Raw genomic sequence first — 27,150 nt, forward strand, 5'->3', positions numbered from 1 at the left:
CAGTATTCCCCAAAGCTTGCGCCGAGCTCTATGTCCATCGCTTGCCAGGGATGTCTACTTCACTAGAAACATATAATAGTACCCATTTATTGGTAGTCTTCTGCAGAGTTTCAAATCAATATCTTCTCAAGTGACAGTAAACGGAGGTGCCCTGAAAAAACACTGATTTGAAAGGAGGAGCAGAGTGTTCTGCTTGTTCTCTGAAGCAGAACCACCCTCTGGCTCACAGACCAGCAGTAATAAACGGAGTCAAATAGCATAGCACATAATTGCCTTCACCTTTTGTGTCAGCTTCGTATAGTTCTTGCATGTGACATTCTCCCTGGCCATCATGCTCTTTATCCTTCTGTTGTACTAAGAGTGCAAACAGAATTACCTTGTTTGTTATCACAGCATCTGTACGCGGCTTTTAATTTCTTAGAGATTAAAAAACCCCCAAGCCCACAACCCTCAAGCCCTCTTTGTCTGGCACTGTTTAAATCTGCTCTCAGCTTGCTTGCACAGCTCACTCCTGCCCTGCAGTGCAGAACACGGAGCTGCAGAAGGAGAAGTCTAATGTGGTCAGTGCAGCGAGGTTTAAGGAATGTGGTGGTGCTGCTGAAGAAAAGCTGTCTGGAGGGTGTTACGTGGCCTCAGTAAGTTGGAAGGTGGGTTGGGGCAGGGAAGTGCTGTATGCATCTTCTCAATGACAGTGCTGTGCTTAAAGGGGTGTTCTCGTTCCTAGGCTTTATGGTTTAGGTACTTGTAAGAATGGGGATTATTTTATTTGGCCTCTAAAATATCTCTCTCCATAGTTGTGTGGTTTCCTTCCTATAAAGGTGAACATTTCAGATTAAAATTCTATTTGGCAGCTTACAAGCACTCAAAACAGAGGCTGGAAGGCAAGGCGGGCAGCAGTGCCCAGCTTATTAAATTTTTCCCAGTGTAGGCATTGCCTGACCTTTCTTTGTGCTGTAATAACATGAAAGGATATGAAGTTTCTATCTGGGGAGTGTTAACAAGAAAATGTCAGAGGGAGAAGGCAAGCCAGGGGATCTGGGTGGGAGAGGGCTGGGAGAGACATTCCTTCTCTTTCCTCCATCACTTCCACAGATCTTTCTCCTATCTGCCTTTGTCCTGCTCTGGGTTCTTGCAGTTATTATGAAGATTTGGTGTTCAAAGGTGGTGCAGAAAAGCAACAGGAGGAGGAAAAGCACACATTATTGCCAGAGGAACCAAGACCAGAGAGAACCATCCTGGTCAGGGCATTGAGGGAGCTGTGCAATAGCTGGGAGCAGGCCCTGCTCATGGAGTTCTAGGCCCCTGTCTCAGCCAGTGTGGGGCTATTACCTTCTCACACGCAGATTTACCTGCAGGCTTTAATATTCCCCTCCCATCCTCTTGCATCAGCTGAAACCTTCCTTTGGCACCTGGCTTTTGCCAGCAGAGAACTCGGACTGCCCTGTAGGTTTGAGCCAGAGGAGGAAAGATGGCGAAAGAGCATCCTTGCTCCACGCATGGTCTGGAGGTCATCAGTATGGAGGGTAACGGCTGTGTGGTAGGCTTGGTTACATCCATGTTGTGTACAGTGTGTACCTAAGTGTGGTATGTACTCCTGACACAAGCTCCACACACCCCCAGTAACGCATCATAGAATCAAAGAATAGTTTGGTTTGGAAGGGACCTTTAAAGGTCATCTAGTCCAGATACACATGCTGAATATTGTTCTTTCAAACTAACAAAGCATGTAACCAGATGATGAATGGGGTGGAAGGGGAGGGTCATGTTTGACTGGGGTTTCTCTGTTTCCTGCCCTGCAGCTCTTCCATTTGCCCTTGCCTTGGGGAAGAAGACTTTGAGAAGATGGAGAACCAGAGTGGAGCACTTTTGGAATACATCCGCTGGGAAGGAGAAGAGGAAGCAGATGAGGAGGATGGGGTGGCTCCTGGTGCTTCTCCTTCCAGGCAGATGAGCAAACTGGAAGATGTGCAGGTGGAGATGCTCGAGAAGGCAAGGGAGCTCTTCCAGCTGTGTGACAAGGATGAGAAGGGTTTTATCACCAAGGTGGACATGCAGGTGAGGGAAAAAATCCTTCCCCTGTCCTGGGAGGAGCTGTAAAGGTAAGGGTGGCAGAAGAGGGGAGAATGTTGCATATCTTTACTTCTGACAAGCGTGGATGTGCAGGTGGGCTGTGTCTCATTCAGATTTCTGGGAGCAAAACTCTGCCACAGCCACCTGCTGGGAACAAAAAATCCCAGGAGGGCCTTGGACCTCCAGGGAATTCCTGGGACAAGTGGGACTGCAATTCCAAATTTTTAAGGAATGCATAAAATTAAAAAAATTGCAGCAGTTCCTATGAACATTAAGCAAGCAGTGGATGGGAGATCTGGGGAGGGGAAATCTTTGGTTTAATTTGAAAATCCAAAACAACCACCCCCCCAGGATTCCCCACAATCAACAAGGGAAAAAAACCCCACCAACCTCTTAACAGAAAAGCCGTATAACTTTTTTGTCTCCATCATAGCTAAAGCCTGAGCTCAAAAACTTCCTTTAGGCCTGAACTGTAACTTTGGCCTAGAATAATGTTTTGCTGGTTCCTGTTAAAAACAGTATTTGTTAACAGAATGTCTATAGTTCTTTCTTAGTTTTGTTTTAATGGTATATCAGGAAGGTTACATGTGGATTGTTTTTCTCCTGTCCCATCTCTCCCTCCATCTATAATAAATACTTGGCAGGCCCATGCTGCTTTAATTACTGACTCACTTTGGTTTGGGTTGTGTGATACCTAATTTTGTATGGTTACATTAATAAATATTTATTAATCTTTTCCCTAAAGCTGCATATTCAACAGACAGTAAGGAGGTTTTAGCCTACCCATCTTGTTATTTGGAAGGTTTTTTAGGTGCCCCTTCACATTAGGTGCTCTGCACATGTATTATGAAGGGAAATCTCTCTCTGCTCCTTGCCTATGTTGTGGAAATAATGATATTGTCCCAACAGACAGCAGATGACAAAAGAAAGCTAATTCTCTGTTACGGACTGAACATTTGATTATGATCTACAAGATTTCCTGCAAGAGCTGGGGACTGAATCCAGATACCCACAAGTCTGTCTTCCCTCTCTGGCCAAAGAGATGGAGCTGGTACCTGAGGTGCCCAAAGAGAGCTCTCTTGGTAGCAGCAGTGGTCACAGGAGGCTGGCAAGGCCCCGTGGGCAGCCGCCTTTGGGCAGGGGTGGAGGGAGGCAGGCAGTGAGCTACAGGCAGTGGCTCTGAATTGCGAGAGGAAAAGGGTTGAGCTCCCTCCAAAGAAAATAACCCAAAGTTCCCTCTCTGCAGTCCTGCTTGAATCACCAGTGATGGAAAGTGCCGCCGTATCAGTGGGTATTTGCGTCATCACTCGGTTGTACTGGCAGACTATCGCATCCTGCTCAGGATGCAGTGCTGAAAGGGCACATCACTGTGGGCCAGAGCTGAGGATGGCAGGGACAGGAGCTACTCACAGGGAAGACTTGAGTCTTTTGTTCATTCTTTTGTCTTTGCAGCGGCTCCAGAGTGAACTCCCCCTAACCCTTGAGCAACTGGAGACTGTTTTTGACAGCTTGGAACAGAACAATAAGGGATACCTGACACCCGTGGAGTTCAGCTTGGGACTAGGTAAGGACTGCACAGAGGCAGAGGAAGGAAAATGTCCACCTGTGACATGATGTTTTATGTTCTGCTGAAACTATACCAGCTATGCAGGGCAATGCCCCATGCTTATGCGAATAGTGTTGGAGATGATGTGTGTGCAATACTGTTATCCCCCTTCCTGAGGCTTTGTGTTGCCTTCTTCCACAACTGTTACCTGCCCACCTGGTAGAGCCAGCTTCTGAACATCTCCTGCTGGAGATGGTACATACTTCAGCCTGTATCTGGATCCACAGTTGTGCATCTGGATAAGGACCTTTGCTGGATGAGGGGACAGAAGTATGCCTCTTGGTAACTGTCTCCAGTTGGCAGCAGTGCTGTTCAAGGATATCAGTAGGAGTCCTATTAGTAGGCCATCTGTGTTCCCAGATCTCATCGTCTGACACATTTATCCCAGCCATAGCCATAGATGGACATCACCTGCCTCAACACCATTGCTGGTAGAGATAGGCAAGACTTCTCTTTGTGTCAGCCCCCATTTGTCAGGTACCACCTGTGTTAGCAGCCTGGCTCCATGAGACTTGCTTCAGTCTAGGTAAAACACTTGATTTTTGCATTCATTTGTGGTAATTTTTCTGTGTCTGGCTTCGTTGAAATCCTTTTCAGACTTTGCCCCTAAATCAAGAGTTTGGCTTATGTATTGCTGTCTTCCTTCTGGAGTGTCTGGGGGCAGAAATCAAGGGAAGCTGCAATCAAGTCTGTTTCTTGAGAGGGCTTCTTGCATGGACTCTGAGAGGTTACAGGGTGCATCTGCACTTCTGACAAAAGAGCATACATTTAAATTGTTCAATTTAAAGCAATCTGAAATCCTTCTAGGATGTCAAAATAATCTTCAGGCCATTCTCTCCCTCCATTTTCCCAACTGTAAAAGATAACGAGACATAATGACTCTTTCTTTAAAGCAGACACCCAAAGTGCCTAATCTAGCCTATCTATCTCCTTCATTAACTGCCTGAGCCTCAGGACTACCCTGAGCTGAGTAGGGCCCCGTATCTCCATAAAGCAATTTTCTTTTCAGCACATTTTAAGAGTGGGAGAGAAGCAGCTAAATTCTGGACATATGGAGCTAAGAACCATAGAACCATAGAATGATTTGGGTTGGAAGGGACCTTAAAGATCATCTAGTTCCAACCCCCTGCCATGGGCAGGGATGAGAGTGCAAGATCACCCTTAGTAAACTATATATATAAGTTACACTTTGAGGTACACAAATAGTGGATATTTTTCCCCTTAGAGCAGCTTCATGTTCTCATCTGTGCTCTGAACGTCCTTGGCTCCTGGCCTTGTACTTGGGATGTCATTTCTGCCTTTTGAACCAAGCAGATATGTTTTGGAAAGGAAGAGTAGCTGCTGATGGAGGTCTGACCTCTGTATACAGGAAGGGGGCCTCCATTTTGAGTAGGATTGCTTGATTTGTTTCCTTGAGAAGAATTTGTTCCCAACACCAGTATTTGTCATGTGCCTTGCATAGCATGAAGTTCTCATGGCACTAGTGTCTCAGCATGAAACAGGATCCAGATAGCTGGAAGCCATCCATACGTGGGATGGGGCAGGAGGGAGTGCTCAGAGAGGAAGTTCATTTTGTCCAGACACTATACACAATCCTAGCAAGAGGTGGTCCTTGTCCTGTAGCACTTGAAACAGAGCAGATGTAGCACATGAGAAGGGAGGGGTAATGATCTCCTCACTTTTTTAAGCTAGGGAATTGAGGCATGGTGTTATTCAGTGCTGGGCTTGCAGTCCCAGAAGAAGCTTGTGGGACCATTAACAACTGAACCCTCAGTGCTGCTCCATGTGAGTAAAGTGACCTAATGCTGCAAGCTTTGCATGCTGAGAATCCAAGGGTGGTAGATCATCTTCACACAGATGTGAGCAGAGCCCTAACAGCCTGTTGTTGGGCTTGGAGCCAGTTTCAGTCCTAGCAGTGCAGACTGGACACTGACATCACTCAGGATGTCAGAACAGAGGCTTTATACTGACCAGGAGCTGTATTCTACACCAGCAGCGTGCAGGCAGCTTCTCATGGAGCTCTGTCGGGCTGCCATTTAAATAGCAGCTTATTTAATGACATCCAATTTGACTTTCTTTATTCTCCTTCTTCCTTCCTTCTTCCATTAGGAAAGCTAATAGGGATCGAATTGTGTCAAGGGGCTGGGAGAATGGATCGCTCCAGACATGAGGAGACCTTTGAGTCAGGCTGGTCAGATGACTTGGACCCTGCAGATGATGATGAAGAGAAACGATTCTGTTCCATGATGGAGCAGCTCGGAGCAGTCCAAATGTTTGAAGAGTAAGTAGAGGAGTCACATGGCATTACTTCTAACATGTTTTGATCTTGCAATACTAAAACTTCAAAATACCAGCAAAGACCAAAGAGGTGAACTGAGCTGATTGCTCTCTGAAGCGCTGCTTGGGATTTCTGCTGTGTTGGGTTTTCATATGCTTGGTAACAAACGCAGTGAAGTCGGGGTTTTCTCATCAGTTACCAATTACTTCTAGTGCAGTGCTTTTTGCAGAGTTTCCCAAACTAGAGTTCATACCACAGCTGTAAAATGTAACAATGGCATGGAAGCCCATCTGCACACAGCAAATGAAAAGTGTGTGAGGGTTAGACAAGGTAAGGAGGATGAGCATGCTGTCTGTTCCAAAATGGTGTGTGACTGTTCACATATGTTCAGAGAATCTTAGTTCTAAGAGTCTCTGTGAAGGATCTGTGCTCAAGGTGCTGCTTGTAACTGGGTTGATCTTGAAGAGCGTGGAAGGCTAAATTGGGCAATGGATGCTCACCTGAGCCTTGAAACTTGATATTAATGCTCTTGCATGTGGCCCCAGTAAAGTCTTCTGGCCCCAGTGTCATCCAGCCTTTTTTTAGGGCTTTCCCAAGTGAAGTACACCTGGTTCTTACTGATGCATGTCTGCTGGGGCTGGGGTGCCCAACTGCATCTGTGGCAGCCCTTTGTTTCAGACACTGTGGTCTGACAGTGTTGTCAGTTTGCAGGGAGCAGCCCAGGTAGGGCAGGAGGTAGACAGGACTGGAGACGAAGCTGAGAGTGGAGGAGTTTGCTGCTCTCAGAGCTGCAGCTGTCACAAAGCAGATTTTATTTTTTGTCTCGTTTGCAGTGTGATGCAAAGCATCTGCAGGTTTCTGTTAATGCTGAACAACTTCTGTCCTGAAAACTTCTGTAAAGCTGCTATGCCTCAAATAATGAGATGACACTGTGACAGGCCATGTTACTGTTCTGGAGAAACAGTCTCTGCTGTTTATAACTCTGCTTTGTGAAGCATCAAGTCTTAGAGTGGAATTATCCGGTGTTTTATCTGGACCACTTACTTGCAATTTTATGCAATGAGTTCAGTAGCTACTTCATGTCATGCCTTTATGCCAAGCCAGCTGTTGTAAAGAAGTAATATAAAACAGAAGCTAATTGGGGCCAGAGCAGGAATCTGAACCATCTTCACTGGTTTTGCTAGAAATAAATGGTTTTGTTTATTAACAGGACTCAAAATGTTCTTTTATCTAAAACATGAAGCTTTTATGAAGTGCTAGTAACTGTTTCAATTTGGAACAGAAAAAGGAGGCTATTGTGCAATGGTGGCAGGGAGCATCAACAGCTTTTTGGTTGGGATTTTTGTTTGCTTTTTCTCAGAGAATACTAAGGGAGACACCTAGACAAAGAAAAATATCCATAGGTATAATTATTCTGTGTATTTCAAGAAATATTTCAGTTCCTCCAAAGTACTTAATGGATTTAATAAATAAATAAATAAATAAGCTCTTCCCTAAAAAGAAGCATGAAGTGATGTTTGCAGGCTTATAAGACTCTTTAGGAAAGAGTAAGTTTGTAAGTGCTGTGTTCAAGTTGTGATGAATTAATTGCCAAAATAGCGTTGTTATTTCAGGTTCAGAAAAGAAGACTTTGGGTTTCCAGAGCTTTCTCCATCATTACCCTGATGAGACACCTAGGAAAATTTGCTTCTTTTTTTTTGTGTCTCAGTTTCCATACCTGTGAAATTAATAAATACAGTCCTGAGAAAAACACCTATGTGATATGTGCTAAAATCCCTGAGCTATAACAGTTTGCTGCTTGACCATAGCTCACAGCAAATTTGCTGAATGTTCTTCTCCAAGTCTTGGTTTAGACACCAAATGTGTTATTGCTGAATACTTAGAAAAATAATAATTCCATGTTTGCTTCCTAGATTTCTTTCTTCCTAGTCTTCTTTCAGATGACTTTCTTTATTTTAACCTTAAAGTAGATCTCAGTTCACATGCATGCTCCATCACTGTCCAACTTCCCTCTTTGCTATGATGATGTAATGGAGATTGCCACAGAAGAAGAGTAGTTTGTCTGTCCTGAGTGCATGTTGGAGTTGGAATAACAGTCCATAAGATAACACAAACTCATTTGCTTTCCTTCTCTCCCACATGCTTGCTCCAGCCCACGAGAGATTCGGGAGCTCTGGGCTCGGCTAAGAAAAGAGCGTCCGGAGCTCTTATCCAATTTCGAAGAGTTTCTGTTGCGTGTTTCTTCGTACATAAGGGAGGTGAATCATGAGAAGGAGTCTATGGAACAGGCATTGAAGCGGTAAGGAGAACATCATGACCGTTTGCTGTCAGGAACCAGCTGATGCTTGGATGCTGCGTCAAATGCAAGTTGAGGCTGGGTTTAAGGAGACAGAGATTTTTCTTGCTGTAATAAAATTACTCTTTACCTTGATCTGATCCCCACAGGTTTGTTTTGCATCAGTGCCCACCCATAACATTTGGTCTGGTTGAAATCCTACTCAATGCTACACAGCTGTTAGTGGGAATCTGTTTCCACCCTCCTCTCCCGTTTCCTTTCTGTATCTTTTTCTCTCTCCTGACCTGTGTGCACTGTACCTTTTGTAGGAAGGAGACAGACCATGACCGAGAAGTCAGGTGCCTTTATGAAGAAATGGAGCAACAGATCAAAGCAGAAAGGGAGAGGCTGATCTGCCAGGTACCTCATCTCTCTTGGCTGAAGTCAAACTTTCTCTGTTCTGAAGCAGAGGTGGTGGCTTATCTGGCCAAGGAACAGCTCTTACGGTGCTGGTTGTTGTATGCACAGCTGTGTATCTTTATCTCTGCAGGAAGCACTGAGACATGACAGGAGTAACCTGCTCCAGAAGGAGCTGCGCAGCAAAGAGCAGGAGCTGGAGAAAATCCTCTACCGCCAGAAGAAGGTAACAAGACCCAAATCCTTTCTAAAGAAGCACATCCCCTTCTACTATCTTCCTGCTAAGGCCTTTCCTGACTGAGAATGGTTTTCATCTGCTGAGGGTTTGTGCTAGCTAATCTGCTGCTGGCTAGTCGAGTTCTCTCTGTCTCTGAAGAAGGAGTTGAAGTGGTTTGTCAAGTGATTGGTTTGTCCTCTACTGTAATGTCTTACTGTGAATGTTTTGATCATGCATTTTCTGAACTGCTCTGTTTCCTCTTGGCACAATCCTCCCACCAGTTGTACAATAACCATTTGGCAAGGAAGACAGGGTTAAAAATTTGGAAGTTATGAGTTTGGAGCCTTTTGTGGTGTGTAAGAAAGTTGTGTATGGACATACAAGAGCCAAATTTCTCTAGTTTGTGTCTTCTGGCTGCTCCAGAATAACCCAGAGTGAACAGTTCTGTGGTGCTTAGAGCTGTATATACCATATGTTTGCATTCCAGCACCTAATGACATACTGATTAGTCAGTCAGAAAAGATCAAAGCAGAAACTTCCCTTTGTCCATCCCTGGCATGGATACTTGTATGGAATGGTCCATTCTGGAGGTCTTTTTCCTTTTTGTCTGAAGAACTGAGACATGAACCCCACAAAAACAAGTCATGGGAGGTACTTGTAAGATGCTGGTGACTGGAGGTATCCAAGTTGGATACCTAGCTGTGATGTGAATGAAACAGCACTTATCTGAAATCATCAACTCACTGTGCAGCAGCTGAAAAAACCAGCAAAACTGAGGTGCCATGAGGAAGGATAGTGAGAAGAAGACAGAGGCCAGAATTTTCCTGCTGCCTACACCCTTGATGTGCCTCAATTGGTATGTGCAGTTCTAGTTTCCTCTAGCTCCATTGTGTCCTTCTTGAGCATGAAGGTACAGAGCACTAATATGAATAAGGAAATAGGCATCTGCATTAGGAAGATAAAGTAGGAAAGCTTAGACTTGATTTTGAAGAGGAGACTGGGGGAAGATATGAGTGAAACTATGGACTTGGGAAGGTGGTGGATAAGGTCCACGTTGAACTGTTATTCCCTAAATCCTGCAGTAGGGGAGGTTAGGGACACTCAGTGAGACCAATATGAATTTGATTTGGAAGAACATACTTCTTTACACAGAGATTAGTGCTGGATTTTTTTTCCACAGGAGGCAGGCAGTGTCAGCATTTAAAAAAGATTGGGCCAAAAAAAAATGGAGAACAGGCTCATAAGTATTCATTAAAAGAAGGAATAGTCATGGATGTGGCCTCTAACATCCCCAGTCCAGGGACCATAGATGCTGGCAGTGTATCAGGAGGAATGGGTCTTAGGCATGCTCTTCCTAGGAAGCACCTCTTCTTGCTATGGGCCAAGGCAGAGTACATGGACACTTCGTCTTACTCTAATGGTCATTTCTGATTCTCTTTAACTGAGACTTGTACTAAGCTATGTGGATAATCAGGTCCCTCTTGTGGCATAAGACCAGTACTGTGATCGTGCTACTCCACAGCATCGCTTCCAAGTACAGACAACTTAAACAGGAGGCTTGTGTGTAATAGAGATTTCTTGGGGAGGAGCAGGTTGTGCTTTGCTTAAAACCTGTCCCCTGGCTTATTGAAAGATCCAGAGGCTTTGGGCAGGGGTGGCTGTTTCTTAGTCTCAACTTCAGTGCCCATCATATGTGGTCATGCTCAAATTTTCCCTGATGTCCAAAGGACTGGAAGTCTTCAGGCAAAGACGGGTGCAACTTATGCTTGTAGCCTCAGCAGGGAAGGATGTGGGGCTTGTGTTTCAAGGAACCTAGGAAAGGTCAGCTCTGTCCACTCCCGCTCACTACTGCTGTATCTGTGTGCTGGCAGAGAGCAGGGTAGCAAGAAAAGAGCACTTTATTTTGTGCTACAGTGTGCTGCTTTACTCTCCCTTTGAGAGGGGGAGAAGGCACACTGAGAGAAAAGGCAAGCTGGAGGTATAAATGTGGAGGCTGACTCTGCCACCTACTACACTGAGCAGAACTGGTGCCTGGTGCTTCTCTCTGTTCACAAGCATGGACTGTATAATTTTATTTTGGGTCTGTACATTCTTGGATGGGTACCACCATTTCTGTGTAGAGCCAACTTCAGCAGATGGCCCTGGTTAGCTGGTATGGCTGAATTGCCAATATGATCCTTCTTGTGATGCCCCATTTGTCATATGAGATGGGTGGGTTTGACTGCTGCATGGCTTTATCTCTTTCCCAGACTATGCCAGTCATTTGTGAGGAATCACATCACTGGTTGAGTACATAACAACAGGCTTTGAACTTCCCAAATCAGGCTTGTTAGTTGTGCTGGCGTCTTGTGCTGCCTAGATTGTAGCTTCGTCCCGGTGGCATTTAAGCCATATCTCTAGCCCAAGGTCCTGTCTCCAGCAGTGGAAAAGGACACCCAATCACTTTGTAGGTAGTTAAGGTCTGGCGGCCGGAAGATATCGCGATGTATGGAAAGAGAGAGCCCCTCCCCGGATACTTTTACAAGCCCCATAGCATGGAGAGGGGAATTGTGGGGCAAGGCTCGGCAATACCATAAAAGGTAAAAATTGTTAACCTGCCTTCTGATTGGGTCAGCATAGGTACTTCCGTGTGGCCGAAAGGCATATAATGCCTGCTGTTGTTTAATAAAACGCTATTTGGTCATCCTCCATATTGGTGTCTGTGATCTCTAGCCCTAAGCCAGGGGTTGGCTTAGTTCTGCAAGTCTTGGCTGAAGCAATGCAGCAACACGCTTGACTTTCCAGGTGTAGCATGAGCTATGCCTAACACCTCGATGTATCCCCCTTTCAGCTGCGATGGCTCAGGAAGGCCCCAAACTAGAGATGCGTTTCAGCAGCTGTGCTTAATAAGTCCTGACGGATACACCCCTTCTTCCACCCCAAATTTCCCTGTTTTCCTCTGACCCTTATTTGCACTCTGATTTCTACAATGCCTGACAGCAGAAGCTCCTCATGCTGCCCGAAGCACTTCCTCTGCTATGCCTAATAATTGCATTGCTTGCTCCCCAGGGCTGGCATGATGAGAAATAATTGCTTCCAATTCAGCTTCTCGATGCCACTGGTGGTCCTGTAGACCTAAATTGTGTTTACCTCCCTTGTGCCTCGTTGCTTACATTCTGGTTTTTAGGCGTGATGGTAGCACAAAACCCTGTGTTTAACAGCCCTCCTCCCATTGCAGCTGGAACATCAGCTGCAGTCGCTGAACTCGGAGCAGCTGGAGACCCGTGTGCAGAATGAAAGGCTCCGGCACCTGAATGAAAATCTGCTGGAAGAGCTGGAGAAAAGCAAATGGGAGCTGGAGGCAGTGAAGGGGCAATTACAGAAGCTCCAGAAAGAGGCTCAACTTGAGCAAGAGCGGAAGGACAGGTGAGAATGGGCAGGGAAGGGGATGTCAGGACAGGAACTCAGGCAAAGAAGGAAGGGTGGGCAAGTAGTTAAAGAATAAGGATCTCTAATTAGAAGCCTTGGCCTCATCAGAGGATTGCCTGTTTCTTCTTGAGGAAAAGTAGTAACATCCCAGTGGTCTTATGGGCCTCAAGAGGGAGTGATAGTGCTACCTCCCGCCTGCCTATAGTGGGAGATGAAAATGTTTATTGCTATTTGGCTAGTAAAGCAGTGTAAAAAATACAGATGATCATCAGCCTAAAGGAGGCTTCTCCTCCGTGTATTTTCTAGTTCATTATTGCCTCCATAAAGTTCCTACAGATACTCCTCTCATCACTCGTGTTCCTGTTTCTGGGCTTAATCTAATAATGTGTAGCTAAAACATTGGGATGTTTCAGATCCAGATGGTAGTAAGCATCCTTCCCATCTCCAGCAGCTGAGGAAACTGGAGTGTGAAAGGAGGAGAGTGGGAAAGCTGGCATACAACCCAGCCATCCCAGCTTCCACAGCAGTGCTGCTTCCTCTGAATCCTCCTAGCATAGGGCAGGCCATTATCTTCAAGAATACCAGAAGTGTCCCTGAGAAAGAGATCTTTGTATTTCCTCTCCTGTTTTCTTACTTCCCCTTTTATAATCCTGTTTGTCCCAGGGATGTGTTTAGAGTCTCCAAGAACATGCAGAAAGAGAAACAAAGCCTCCTCCGGCAGCTGGAGCTCCTCAGGTAAGAACGGGGCTGGGGGAAAATGCTGAGCCCTTGTGCATGTAAGGGACTGAAGTTTCAGCATTGTGATTGTTTCTCCCACAGAAAGCTATGGGAGTGTATTCAAGCAGTGCTCAGACGCTGCTTGTTTTTCTAGGTCCAGACAGAGTTGCGCAATCTGGCCAGCTCTAGCATAATACAGGCTGTGCTATTTCACCAAGTAATCCCTCCACTGGAGAAATTTAGTCTTTCCTGATGGCTAAGGGACCATGTGGAGCCCATTACCTGAGCTAAGATGCATGGAAAACCCAGTATGTCAGGCAGTAAATAACATCTGTATTTGTTTCCCAAGCTTCCTTTCTGTTCTTGCTCTCAAATGTTGGTCTTTACTCCACTGCTGATGAGTGCTTCATTGTATCTCTCCTGTGTCTTCCTTTGGAGCAGAGAGATGAACAAGAAACTTCGAGATGAGCGAGATGCTTTTGAAGCCAAGAAGCTGGTTAGTCTAAGAAAGAAAACCCTAATTCCCAACCACCCTCCTTTCATCTGCTGCTGTTGCTTTCGCCACTCGGGGGCCTGTCACTTCCACGGGGGACAATGATCTGAGCTCAGGAGGCCTGGTGTGGTGCTTAATACAGACTTCATAGCACGTCTCTGCTGGTGCTGGGGACAAACTCTGCAGGTTGCTCTTGCAAACCGCCCGGGTTTAACCCAAGGTGTATTAGCTCGTGACTGTCACACAGCCCCGTGCAGGGCTGCAGTGGGTGCTGCCTGCCGCACACGTGGGGTCTGTGTATTGTAACAGCACTGGGCGTATGCAAGGAGGGGAGTGAAGCTGGATGCATCCCTGGACCTGGGTGGTGAAGAAGATGATGGATTCCCAGATGTGCTGCCAGCTGACTGGGGTAGAGGAGCACAGGGAGGTTTTAGAGTTTCTGTGACTCCTTGAGTTTGTAGCAGATGTTTGCAGATGTTCCTCTGGGGCAGCTCCCCATTCCTATGAACTCTGCTGGGGTGGAGGTGCAGCAGTAAGCCTTGTGTCAGAGGGCTAGGAGAAAGCAGGGGGCCTCTGACATCTGGAACAGTCAACTCCATCTCTGGTTTTTCCCAGTCTTCAAGATAAGTATGAATGTGTCATCTATCTTTAATTCTTATTATTTTTTTTAATGAAAAAGTCTCCATGTTCCCAAATGTCACTGGCAAGGCTGCTCTGTGCTCTTTTTGGACCCATCCCTGCCACCATGTGTCTTTTCCTGCTCTGCCACCATGCCCCACTTGAAGATCTGGAAGTGGCTGTCTTGCAGTGAGGACAGGCAGTGGTAGGCTGTGAGAGACTTTCTGGCTGGTGTGTAGAGGAATGTGGAAGGAAACACAGGGATTGTGCCCAGATAGGGGACAAGATATCCTGCTGGGGGAGATGCTGGAGTTTTTCTCTAAGTGGAGCAGCAGCTATATAAAATAATCTCAGTAACTGTTTTGGATGGAGGTGAGGGGTGTGTGTGTATGTGCCTTTGCGTGTGTGTTTCTGAAATCTGAAAGATAGAGTTTTCTTTTTTTTTTTTCCTTAATTTTTAAAGCTGCTAAATACATGTATGTACACCAGAGCTTCCTGCTCCCTCTTGGGGAAGTAATAAACTCAGTCACTGTGTAGCAGAATCCAGTGCAAGCAGGCAAAGAAAATAGTTTGTTCTATTTCCATGCATAGTGCTTCATCAGCTTCTGGGTTCCTGTGGGTAGGGCGGGTGGCCCATGGAGACCACAGCTGAGGTATGTACCTCTGTGTATGCAAAGCTTGTCTGCTTCTCCTCTATTCTCCTCTCTTTTTCATCTGCTGGGACCTGCTTAGGGCTGCTCTGAAACATGACAGTCGCAAGTAGACCTAAGAGAAAGCCTAGCAGAGAGAGTCTGGGTACAGAGGAACTGCTTTCTCCCTATGCTGACAGTAGGGATGGGCAGCAGGGTAAACTCCTCCTACCACCACTGCTCATCTGGCAAGGCTGTGTCATGCTGAGCAGATGAAGCCTGTACTAGAGTAAGGTTTCTTCTTTATCAGCCAGGACATCTTGTTGGCCACTCTCGTTTCAGTCTGCAAGAAAGCAGGACTCCAAGGGATTACAGAGATGCTGCTATCGTCATACACCTGCAGAAGATCTGCTGTCCAGGCTGTCCCACTGCAAGGGGGCAAGAAAATAGCAGTAGTTTCCTGCAGCAGCAAAAAGGAGAGTCCAGCTTTCTGATGGAGATCTCTAGTGTGTGGCACACTCCGCCAGAGCCTATCAATGTTTTTACTAGCTAAAAGGAAACCCAAGGCCTTAATTCCCTCTGTTAGTGCTGGGAGGAGTTGTGTTATTTCTGTGAAATGAAGGTGTGATGAACAGTGGTTCTTTTATAGGAAAGATTTTGAAGTGGTTGTATGTCTGAGTTGGGCTATATGAGGCTGACAGTAACCCAGCCACTGCTCCTCTGCACTTCTCAGTGCCCAGCTTAATACCTTGCTCTTCATAAGAGTTTCTGATCTTGCCAGGGTAGGCAGACCGTGGGCCCACAGCATCATGGGGCACTGTTTTGCCCTGGTGGCTAGGTCACAGATAGCAATGTGTGGCTATTTAGCCCTTTGTACAACCACTGTGGGGTTCAGTTTCACACCTGTGACCCATCTGGCTATGGAGTTATGCTTGCATGCTTTATGTGACAGAACAAATTTCATGTCTACTTGTCATGAAGAGTGTTTTGGGACTTTGACTACATTGGACACATATTTGTATTTCACTGATAAACCAGAATTTTTCCCATACAAAATGCTTGTACACGTGCTGTCGTTGTGGAATCCTTGCCATCGTGTGTTGTACAGCTGTGATGTTGTGTCTGTCCCCTTATCATCCTGGCAAAAGGCCAAGTGTTATGCAAACCTGGCAGGCCAATAAAGCATGGCAGAACCTATAGCAAAACATGCCCCGTTGTTTCTCCTTTCTTACCCAGGTATGTACTGCGCAGGCTGCTTCCTCTCCAGGTAGGGTCATGCCACAGCAGATTGCCTGGGATCCCCTTTGCTCCATAGATGTCTTGAAGGTTGTGACTTAGCTCCAGTGGGCTGTAACACAAGTTCCTTGTTTCTGTGTGTCTAGAGAATGCCCTTGAGTGAACATGTTCAAACTCCTTCAGGGGTTCCTCCTCCGTCCACACTGGTTGGCTGAACCATAGGCTGATACTAGTGTTGACCAAAGGGTCGCTCTGCATTTGGAAGTCATTTTACCTTGGAAGATACATGCTCCACATTTGTAAGACTCTCCATGCTGGATTGTTCGTGTAGCTGGAACTTCTCCTGAACATCGGTTTTATATGTAAAAAACATTTGGGCTTTTTTCCCCTCAAAGTTCCCAGTTGGGTGAGGCCCTCTGTGGAGTCCAGAATGTCTCCTTTTGTTGGACTGCATTGTGGTAAAGGTGTTCTGAGAGTTTTGGCCAGCAAAGCAGCTCCTTAATCTTTTGCCTTTTAAAATAAGCCAGGGGTGAGTGAAGAAATAATCTTCGTAGTCCTCCCCTGGGCTGTGGGCAGCACAAAGTCCTGCCTGTCCAGAGCTGCCTGCAGGTTTTTGATCAGTTCAAAACTGCTACCAGAGGCAGATCGGGCAGGCTGCAAACTCTTCTTTCACCATCTTTACCCCCAGAAATAACTTGTGAGGACACGTCAGAAATCTCCAGACTTACAGAGCGAGTACCTCTCCCTTTCCCCCAGTGCTGAGGTGATGGGCACATTGCCACGCTGTCTCTCACTTTGTGTTCAATGTGTGTAGCCAGAGCAGTTACCCAGTCCGTTTGGGGCTGAGCAGGAGGTTAGGCTTTAGCACGGCCTTTGGAGGAGCTGGCAGGTCAATTCTCTGACACAGGCCTTCTGTGTGATCTCAGGCAAATTGCTCACCTTTGACTCTGCTGGGGATGACAAATCTGCTGTGTGGGGGGAAGACGGTTGCAAGAGGAGTTGTCTTGCTTTCTCTTTCTGTGGGGAGCTGGTAAACACTGGCTGTAGGAAGTGTGTAGTCTGAGGTAAGTATCAAGAAAGCATGGAGAGGAACGTTAGTGTAAGGCAGAGCACGTGCATTGCCCTTTGCAGAGTGGTCTTCCCTTCCTCTGGTGCATTTGCAGCTCTGGGTGAGTAGTGATGGAGAAGGGGTACTAGTACCTTCTGAGGAAGGGGCAATTGGTGGGTCCCACAAAACATCAGCATAATAGAAAGGCAGGAGGGGAAAGAAAGATTCAGCTGAGAGACCAAGTGGAGAACAAGCCACAGAAACAAAAGCTCTGGCTGGCTAGAAGAGGAGTTTGGTTTGGGGCACCACCATTTTTGATGGATTTTGTTTGCCAAGGGGAAAGCAGCAACAGTAATGCCTTCTTGCACGAGTTAAATGTGCTGAACTGAGAAAGGCAAGCCCTGTGCTCACCTCTGTTCAAGCCTGCTGGCAGGGCACTACCGCTGCATGGTGTGGCACTCCAGCTCTGCCTCCCTGAAGTGGTCTGCAGAGGTGGCAAGTGGTTAACTGGGGTTATCAGGTTCCTGGGTCCTAATCGCATTCTTCATCCCTTCTCTTTTCACCTTCCAGGCACCTCAGAGCAAAAAGCCCCTGTTGAAGAAAGGGTCAGTGCTAGGCAGTTACCTGCTGGACGACAAGCCGGTCAAACGGTTAGATGGGCGTTTGTGTTGTGTTCGTGGTGTCAGTCTGTGCCTGCTGGAGTACCCTGTCAGCCAAGCTGTGTCCTTTGTCAAGTTCTCCCACCTTAGTGCTGGCTGGTTGTGGGAGCATGGTGGGGGTGCAGCTCAACTGTGGCTGTAGCTCCCTCTTGGCCTCAGGTGGTGTTGGCTCAGCATGAAGCTGAGGATGCTGTTAGCTAATTTCTACAAGGGGTGGGAGGGTGGCCCCCTCTTGTTTGCTTCTACATGCAGCAATGGGGGAGCAAACCTAAGTGCCATCAGAAGCTATGGGAGTGTTCATGGGATGGGAGTCACGAAGGCTGCCTCTCACTGAATCAGGCAGCTCTGTTAAAACGACTGGATCACCTCCCAGGTATGCCAATTCCTCCCCAGGCAGAAATCCTGTCCACTGGAACCTTATGCCGTTGCCCATATCCCTGGGGCATGGGAGAGGGCAGGAATTGCACAAGGCTTGTGTTCTCTCTGGCAGCTGAAAGCCCTGAGGAGAGGGCCCAGCTCCAGGTGGGTTCATCCTGCCCATCTCCCTCCACACCTGTGCAGATGCTCACCTGGCACACCAGGTCTCTGCAGAAGGTTCCACTGCTTCCCAGTTTCTCCTGGTGCAAAACCAGAGACATAGGTCTAGGCTGAGTTTCTTCGAGCTTTGACTCACCCTTAATACTTGCAAATCTGGTAGTGGCATTTAAGAATTAAGTTTCAGGCTCCTTGGCTCATGGATTGATGGAAAACCAGGCAAACTGTGGAGCAGGGCTGATTCTTGAGTCCAGCTGGGAAGCTGGATAGCTCTGAGGCAGAGCTCTTTCATGGCTGTGTGACTGGCAGATATGCTATCCATGGGATCAGACAATCAAGCGCTCCCATCCTTTTCCCCAGCTATTTCTTGCAAAAATGCTGCTAGCTGCTGCTGGCATAAACCCACCAGAATGACTTAACAGGTAGAGAAGTCTGACAGTGATGGTGATGTGAGAAGGGGAGAAGCATTTGTTAGTCCTGTCTCTATCCAAGTGCTGTGTCACACCACATTGCTTCAGAAACATGAGTAAAATCCATTAGATCCGGAGTCACTGTTCAGAAGTTTTGTGTTTGTCACTTTTCTCCCTCCCTGAAGAAGAGGCTTTTGAGTCCCAGCCCCTCATTGTTGTGACTCCTTCCAGCCCTGGGAGATGGGGCTGTTCCCCAGATCCTGAGCCTGGGAGAATGTGTGACCCTGGTGTGAGCATGTTCACTGCAATTTACATGCCTGTGGCAGGCTTCTGGGCCTGAACTCAGCAGGACTCTGCCGCAGCCGTGTTTGGGAGCGCAGGGCCGGTTTCCTGGCGCACGGCTGTGTGCCTGCAGCAGAGGGCACTACCATGCGTGCACACTGCATGCGGCCTCCCAGCGGTGGCCAGCCAGCCCCTGCCCTTCTGCCTGCAGGCAAAGCCCTTTTCATTAACCTCAAAACCTCTGTTAGTTCTTTTTGTGTTGTATTGGATACAAAAAAATAGAAGAGGTCTTGTTGCTTCTTTAAAAAAGAAGAAAATGTTTTTCCTTTTGCCACCTTTGTGTGCTTTGCCTTGTTTTTTCAGTACTGGGAAAAGTGGGAAGCAAAGGAGGCTTGGAAAATCCAGGACAGAATTTTTATTAAAATTGATAAAATATACGAGTACAGCACAGCTCAGGTGAGCTGTCTCTCTTTCCCTAGGGGTGCTGTTGATGCCTTAGTCACAGGGAGTATGGGGAGTATACGTATGAAGTAGAGTTCCTGCAGCTGCTGCATATGCACTAATTGGATTGCATTGGTTGTTTTGGGAATTTGCAACCTCCTCCTCTTCCCCCTCACCCCCTCCCACCCTATTGTGGTGCCTGCGGGCGTTAATACAGACAACTGGCCTCTGAGGACCTTCCTTTCACCTTCCTGGTGGATGTGGCAGTGGAAGAACCCAACAGAAAGAACTGTAAATACTTCCCAGGCAACAGGACGTGGCTGAACACAGGAGAAGGAGGCAGCACAAACTCTGGAGAGAAGAGGAGAGACAAGGAGAGATGGTCATTGGCAGCAGATGTTGAGTGGTTGAAGATGACTTTGAAGGGTGATGCCGACTGCAGAAAAAATGCAGATGGATTAGATGATGCTCCCTTGCCTCCTAGAGAACAGCCTGTGGGCACCGAAACCAGGGTGAGTCTAATTACTTGGGTGGTTCCTCGGACACCTACTACCAGGGACTTTGAGGGTTTCTGATTCTCTCCCCATCTAAATCCAGCTCCATAGGTTTCTAGTGCAGCGGTCCAGTGCCTAAATCAAAGCACAGTCTGCAGCCGGGCTTTTCAAAACTGCATCCCTTTCTTCCATTGTAGCTCCAGGCATGGGAGCCAGCCAGCTGTTCCCCAGACCGCATCTTTAAAGTGGTGTTTGTAGGGAATTCCGGTGTTGGGAAGAGTTCCTTCATCCACCGTTTCTGCTATGACAGGTTCTTGGCTGAGCTCAATGCAACCATTGGTAAGTAACAGTGTTCCTGACTCATCTGGCTAAGAAGGGTGGGAAGGTCAGCCTGGACACATGTTTTTTGCCTGTACTTTAGCCCACCTAAAGGTAAAGGTGATCCCTTTCCCAATTTCAAATAAATCTTGCAATTTCCCTGAACTAAATAGCATTGGGCTTGGACATTGCAATGGTAAGCTGCTCTCTCCCCATTCTATCTTGTGATCATTGCTATATCCCTGACAGGTATCGATTACCAGGTGAAGAGCCTGGTGGTGGGTAATACCCAGGTTGCCTTACAGCTGTGGGATACAGCTGGACAAGAAAGGTAAGCAATTTCTGTGAGGCTGCCCTGCTGCCAGGCTCGGTGTAGGAAACAGGAGGAAAGAGTGCATGCACTTTTTCTGTCTCTGGGAAAATTGTTAGCTTGAGAAAGACCAGAGAGGTTGCAGCAGATCTTCCAGTGCTGAACCTGCAGCAAAGGCCTATTTCAGAGATTTCTGGAAGTTGTAGCTTTTAGGGCCTGGGGAGATTGCTCTGAGGGCTGATGGAAAAGTAGTTTTCCATGTGTCTGACTTGCATGCTTGTGGCTTCAGGCAGTCTATTGTAAATCACTGTATGGTGTGGGGTTCAAAGCCCCTCTAGCCCTCAAAGCTCTTCTGCATCAGCCTGCTTCTGGGAAAAGCTGTGGGAAAGGGCTGCAGATTAGGATAGAAAAGAAGGCTCTGGATAGACATCCTATTCTCAGATTCAGTTGTGCTCCTGCTGCCCCAGCTGCTCACCACCACTTGCTATTCAGAGGGTGGAAAGAAGCATGTGAACCTTTCCAGATCTGATTCAGACAAAGCCAGCTTGACCTGTGGGGAAGGTGATTTGAACTACCCTGCTCTACTCTGTCAGTGAGGTTATTGGCACCTTCAACTGTCCCTTCTGCTGAAAGACTGGTGGAAGATTGTTCCTCCTTGGTGGAGAGACAGCATGGCTTTTTGTGACAGCGAGTACAGGTTCCCCATTTGAAGGCCTCTAGTTTCAAAAGCATGGGCCATCACTGGATGTTACCAGCACTGTTGGTGAGGATCAGAGTAGTAAAGAACAAAGTAGTAAAGGACACACTTGACCCTCATCTGCTACCAGAGATGAAGCTCACCACTATCCTCATGTAAATTAGATTTTATTTAGGCTGAAGATGAAAAGCTATTTCAAGGGGCCCATTAACCTCAAGAGCCTGTCAAAAATAAGTACTGGGTATTTTGGGCTAAATTTGTTATGTGGGCAGGCCTTCAGGAGCTGAAGTCATGGGAATATTATGACCTTAAACTGTGCCAACAGAGTAATGATGCTGTCTAGCTCAGCCAGCTAGACCATGCAGACCTGGTAGGAATGTACCAAGTAGGAGTATCTGTTGAAAAGCAAACTGTATTTCTTCCAAAATCAAGGTTCGTGCTGAAGAAATTATTTTTGAAATAACGTGGTTATTTCAGTGCTGAAGCTGAGCAGTGAGATGAGTTTTTATGACATGAAATGTGACATTTTACTGAGGCCAGCTTGCATCAGACGCCAAATTCAAGATATTGCCCCTGCAGAAGGACCTTTAATGTAGGCCCCTGCAGCATTAGTAGGTCTTAGACACGTACTTGCAAGAGAGAACTTGGTTCTATGCTGATACTGAGTAGGAGACCTGAGAAGAAGCAAAAGGCTTTCTTACTTCTAGAGAAATACCAATTACTTCTAACTGGAAGTGTCCAACTGTGAATATCCTATGGAAGAGATAGAGGAACTCCTTGGAGAGTGCAAGGAGAACTCTTTGGTGACTTCCCTAGGACCACTGCATGCTACATTTGATGTTTCTTCCAGAGCACCTAGCCTGCCCTGTAGTTCCAGAGGTGCACCTTGGCTGCCAAAGATAGAGCCTGTGCTTTCTCAGTTGGGTAGTTGCCAGAATGTCATTGTAGTGAGAAAGAACAGGCTTCAGGTAATCATCTGAAGAGTTCAGGAGGGTTACTGCTTGCTGCGGGTTTTCTTGGCTCTTAATGGAATAGGATAGCTTGTTATCCCATGCAGGGCTGAAATACAGAGCTCTTCGGTGAGATCTTAGTACTTGTGTTGCGTTTAATCCCACCAGTTTGCAATCAGTGTGGTTATAACATGGCCCTGTCACAAACTGCTTACAGATTTTAAGGTTTGGGTTTTGGGGTTTGGTTTTTTTGGGTTTTTTTTTTTTTTGTTTGTTTGTTTGGGTTTTTTTTGTGAGTTGTTTCTGTTTTTTAAATTTATTCCCAAAATACAAGTCTGTGGTTCTAATTGGTACCCACAGGACAAAGTAGATGTCTGGTAGGAACTTCTCCTGGAAATTGTGTCTAACTGCTAATTCTAAGTATGACAGCATTGCTTTATAGATTCAAAACTGGAAACAGACTGTATTGATGCTGAGATCTTAATTGCTGTTTTGGCAGTACCGAGGCATACATTACGCACATTTAGTTTATACTGTGGTACAGCTTAGTCTGCAGATTCTTCCAGACACTAGAGAAGGGTCTTTTTTTTTTTTTCTCTCCATCCATTTCCCTTTTTATAGGCAATTACCTCTTCCTGTCCTACCTAAACAGATTCTTCTGACCTGCAAAGGTCTTCCTTCCTGCTTTCTCAGCACCATGCATTTGGATAGACTCCTGCTTTACCCACGGCTGCCCAACCTGCCTCAAAGGTGCAAGGATCTGGCCTGTCTGCCACCAGTCTGTACACACCAGCCCCAGGGTACACATCTCACACACAGGGTCTGCTGGGCCTTGCAGAGAGCCTGCACTAAAAGACAGACAGTCCCATCCTGTTTCTTGTCATTAATTACACGGCCCTGGTTCTGAGGGTGCCTTTGGTTTTGTTCGGGCTCAGGTTTCGGAGCATTACCAAGCAGTATTTCCGGAAGGCGGATGGGATTCTGGTGATGTACGACATTACGGCCGAGTGCTCCTTCATGGCAGTGCGGAACTGGATGAGCAGTGTCCAGGTGAGAGCAGGGCCTCGGCTCTCTAATGCTGGTGGTGCTGCTGCTGTCTTGCTACAGACCAGCTCCAGCAATATGTCTGGGATGTTCTCCGATGCCCCAAGAGGTCCTATTAACCTTGAGAAGATGAATTATCAAAGCAGATGTGATGGGTACTGCCTGTGGTAGTCAGTCTGGGACCAGGGTCATCTTGTTGAAGATACCAAAGCCAGTGATAGACCAGTAAATGAGGGAGGGCTGTTTCTACAGCAGAAGGTGGTGGGACTGGCCAAAACAATAGTGTGTGTTTGAAAGCAGCCCATGTGCATTGGCAGCATCTCCTAAATGTGGTCATGTCAGACCTGTACTCAGGCAAGGAGATCTCCTGGTGTCCAGCCTATGCACAGGAAGGGAGAAGGCCCTGATGCGTTTAGGCTCAGACCTGCAGCACGCATGCACAGTGCTTTGCTTGATCACATCCTAACTCTGCTTTGAGATGGATTTCTAGATGAGACTGAAATATCAGTAATAGCTTATTTTTCTCCTTCATTTGCTTCAACTTTCAGAGTTGATTTCTTCTTCCTTTTTTTTTTTTTTTTTAAATTTGGTGACTGTGTATTAATACTGTAGTCTTCCCCCCTGCTTTTTATTTCCAAACTCTTAATAAAAGCATTCATCTGGGGCTTGTATCTGCTTGGGGAGACAAAAATACCTGTTTGTCTAATTTAAATAAGTTGTGTGTAGGTGGCTTAGAGCTGAAGGAAAATTGTCAAGGTTGATTTTGTTTTGACTGTGCTGAGTCTCAAAACCCAAGATCTAAGTAAAATGAATAAGTATAAGTTGGAGGTTTCTAATATTATTAACTTCCACAGGCCTGCTGTGGGGGGGGAACCCCAACAACAACTTGGCAATTTCTTTGGACTCTAAAAGATCAAAGGTTAAGATTTGCAAAACTAATCAGCCTCTGAAAATCAGGCTCCTTTCAGGAGCACACAGAAAATCAAAACACCCAAAATTTGTAACTTTTAGTAATCTCTCTTCCTTCCCCGATCTCTGTATTTATCTTGCCTCAAAGCTGTTCAGGTACTGTAAGTCATCCAGGGCAGTCAAGTTTGGAAATAACTTCAAGCCCTGTTCTGCTGTCTGATGATGATCTAGTGAGCCAGTGGAACTAGAGAGTTTTACCGAAGGTAACGGGCTCCAGGAATCGCCTAGGAATAACAGTTCCTGCAGAGACCCTATACAAGAGTTGTAGGTTGTTCAGCTTGCTTGGCCAGTGGATTTTCAGCGAGGGATCCTTGAGTTTAGGACAGCCCATCAGACAAATAGTACCGCATGTACAGACAAAAATTATTGAACTTACTAAGAAGCTCTGCCTGAACTTAAAGTCCCAAAAGTCTATGGGAAAAACTGCTTTTCTTTAGGCTTGCTATTTTCCAGAAAGGAACTTATGTCCTGTCTCCCCTCTCTCAGCATCCCAGCAGTACATACCAAATATTTGAAGTACATTCCCATAGTTTAAGCTTCCTTCCACAAATCCCTGGGGATATTTGAGGAATGGTCCCTTAATGAGCTAAAGGGCCTGATCCTGCTGCCACTGCAGGTCTTGTTTGCATGAGCTGGAACAGGCTCAGCTCCAAGATAGTTCCCTCCCTCAGCTGAGTCTCTGGGGTGCTTCGGTCTGTTTTTTTCGCAGGAAGGTATCGAGGATGGAGCTGTGGTCTTTCTGCTTGGAAATAAAACGGATGCTGCGCAGAGAGAGACCCGGAGTGTGCCCAGGATGGAAGGGGAAAGGCTGGCAAAGGTGTGACTATGTGCTCTGCTGCTCAACCTGCTCTGCAGTCTCCCTTCTGCTGTGAGCAGGACAGCCTGGCTGGCAGGAAACCTTTCTTGGAGCCATTTCCCAGTATGGTACCTTCCCTCTCCCCTTCCACCCCATCTGTCCAATGTAAACATGTACTGAAGTCCCTCTGGTACCAGGGAGGATGAGCTGGTGGCCAGCATGTGGCCCTTGAGGCATGCTCATGTATCTCTCTTGAGGCTTGATGCCTCCTTACAGCGATGCTCAGTCTTTCTGAGGGGAGCATGCATGGCTGTTTTCCTGTTTGAAGACTTCCCTAATGCATGTTCTGCAAAATCATCCTGCCTCCTTCCTCACTCCCTGTGTCTGCATGCCCGCTGGTACCTTAGTCCCTGGGTGGGAGCGGGCAGGGTTTCAGAGGTGTTCCCATTCTTCTGGACTCCACCACAGAAAGGTAAGGGAATCCAAGACCCTGGGCAGATGTTTGCTCTCCCCAGATAACGCAGTGTTATTCTCTTCCCCCAGTGTTTCCTTTTGGATAGTCTGGCTGGGCCCCCAGTGCTGAAAAAGCATTTCCCTCACCTGGGTTGGTGAGCAGGGTGTGTGCCCCAGCAGGGTGGTGACAGCCACCCTCCTGGCCTCAACTGCTCTCAGCAGAGCTCCTGGTGGCAAGGGTGGGCGAGCTCCCAGGGCTGGGGGAGAGCTGGTAACCAACACGGGTGCTTGCTGTGCTCTCTGGCAGGAATACAAGGCTGTCTTCTATGAGTGCAGCGCAATGACCGGATATAACATCACAGAGCCCATGTTGCACATGGCCAGGTCAGTGAACAGGAATGGTCACCCTGGGTTATTTTCCCAGCTGTTGGTGGGTGGTGTGGGCTCTCCTGGGGAGTGGGCAAGAAGAGGGTGTTGCCAGACATGCCATAAAAAATACTTGGAGCAATGTGCTCTTCCCGCTGACTCCAGGTCCGTGACTTCCATGCCTGGAGAGCACCAAGTGTAGGCTGGACATCATCACATGCAAAACTTTGTCTGGCAGAGCTGACTGTTGAAAGATTGGGAATTCAATCTGAATACTTTATCACAAAACCCTTGTGTAATATTCCAGATTTTAAGTAGGCATTTTCAGTTTGAAGACTGCATGCATTTCTAAGGGTTTTTTCTTCTTTATCTTATTAAGAATGTGATATTTTGGTAGCAATATTTTAAGGGAGATAAAACACTTCGTAAGACTGAAAGAAGTTTGCACTAAGATTTTTAGTTTTTTTAAAAAAGCAAGTAGTTTTGAAAAAGCTCTTTGAAATCTTGCGAGAAATTATCCTTTTGTTTTCTTTTATCCTTTCAACTGCTGCATCATCTCTGTTAAGCTGACAGCAGGACTCAGCTGTTCATTAACTACGATAATTTACTTACAAGCTAGGTAAATCATGTGTCCCACAGCATGTGCCTTCAGCATGCTTTAGTATGCTACTGCTGCCTGAGATGGCTCAGAGAGGTGAAACAAGCATCCCAGGATTCTGTCATTAGCGTGGGAGCTTGGGAATAAAGCACAGACCACTCGCCCCAGTTTGGTGCTCTGACTACTGAGCCATGCTGTCCCCTCTTGAATGTGTCCAGTTTCTTTCCCCGTTCCCTGGAAATTCATGCTCATTTTCTATGTGTGGTTTATCTAGCCCAACTTCCAGTGAAGCTCAGTCTTTGGGCCAGTCGCTTTTTACAATCCTAAATGTCCCTGGCTGATTGGGATCAAAGGGCAGGGCCAGTTGCCTTGGCAGGAAGATCTCAGTAACCAGGTTGTGGTCTTGATCTGTGCTGCTTGTTCCAGGTTGCTGACAGCACAAGAAGATAGGCAGAGGGAGAATGCCCTTCAGCTGGAAGATGTCAGCAGGAGGAAAGGGTGCTGCGCATAAGGCACATCAGTGTGTCAGCAAGAGACGTGCCAACGCTGTTTCATGAAGCTGGGGTTCCTTTCAAGCAAGCCAAATCGCATGATATCAGCTCTGCAGAGACTTGGGGAAGCTGCAGCTTTTCCCCATCTGGGAATTTCAAGGCACTAAATCAGGCCAAAATGTGTGCATGATCTGCACTGTTCCATTTCCCAGCTCTGCATGAAGCCCTGCTCTCTGGAGGCCCCTGCTTCTTTGAGGGAATTCAGCTGGTCTTGGCTTATAGCACAAACTGGGCCTTCTGTCTGGAGAGGCCACTTTCCTGTAAAA

The 27,150-nt window shown here is 46.7% G+C and overlaps 1 protein-coding gene across 3 annotated transcripts; it reads left to right on the forward strand.

Moving 5' to 3' along the window:
• The first annotated feature begins 608 nt into the window (after nucleotides 1-608).
• On the forward strand, nucleotides 609-27,150 carry CRACR2B (calcium release activated channel regulator 2B). 3 transcript variants are annotated; one of them, XM_030485371.1, is made up of 18 exons: nucleotides 609-647; nucleotides 1,800-2,055; nucleotides 3,523-3,634; nucleotides 5,786-5,957; nucleotides 8,107-8,253; nucleotides 8,559-8,649; nucleotides 8,780-8,872; nucleotides 12,081-12,268; nucleotides 12,935-13,006; nucleotides 13,430-13,484; nucleotides 17,583-17,662; nucleotides 19,556-19,850; nucleotides 20,030-20,171; nucleotides 20,400-20,481; nucleotides 23,043-23,157; nucleotides 24,830-24,937; nucleotides 25,677-25,753; nucleotides 26,760-27,150. In XM_030485371.1, the coding sequence occupies exons 2-18, from the start codon at nucleotides 1,843-1,845 to the stop codon at nucleotides 26,842-26,844; spliced, it is 2,127 nt and encodes a 708-aa protein (XP_030341231.1). In that variant the 5' UTR covers nucleotides 609-647; nucleotides 1,800-1,842; the 3' UTR covers nucleotides 26,845-27,150. The 3 variants fall into 3 exon arrangements, with proteins under 3 accessions (XP_030341231.1, XP_030341232.1, XP_030341233.1); XM_030485372.1 differs by lacking the exon at nucleotides 609-647 and having other exon boundaries at nucleotides 2,015-2,099; XM_030485373.1 differs by lacking the exons at nucleotides 609-647; nucleotides 1,800-2,055; nucleotides 3,523-3,634 and adding an exon at nucleotides 5,400-5,461.

This window comes from Strigops habroptila, chromosome 4 (genome assembly GCF_004027225.2).
Source record: "Strigops habroptila isolate Jane chromosome 4, bStrHab1.2.pri, whole genome shotgun sequence".
Classification (NCBI taxonomy): domain Eukaryota; kingdom Metazoa; phylum Chordata; class Aves; order Psittaciformes; family Psittacidae; genus Strigops; species Strigops habroptila.

What these genes read in the sequence shown, in the direction of transcription:
- CRACR2B (XM_030485371.1), top strand. Translation starts at nt 1,843, where the DNA reads ATGGAGAACCAGAGTGGAGCACTTTTGGAATACATCCGCTGGGAAGGA. An exon ending in TGAGCTCAATGCAACCATTG is followed by an intron (nt 20,172 to 20,399) that starts GTAAGTAACAGT and finishes TATCCCTGACAG; the next exon opens with GTATCGATTACCAGGTGAAG. An exon ending in CCCATGTTGCACATGGCCAG is followed by an intron (nt 25,754 to 26,759) that starts GTCAGTGAACAG and finishes TGCTTGTTCCAG; the next exon opens with GTTGCTGACAGCACAAGAAG.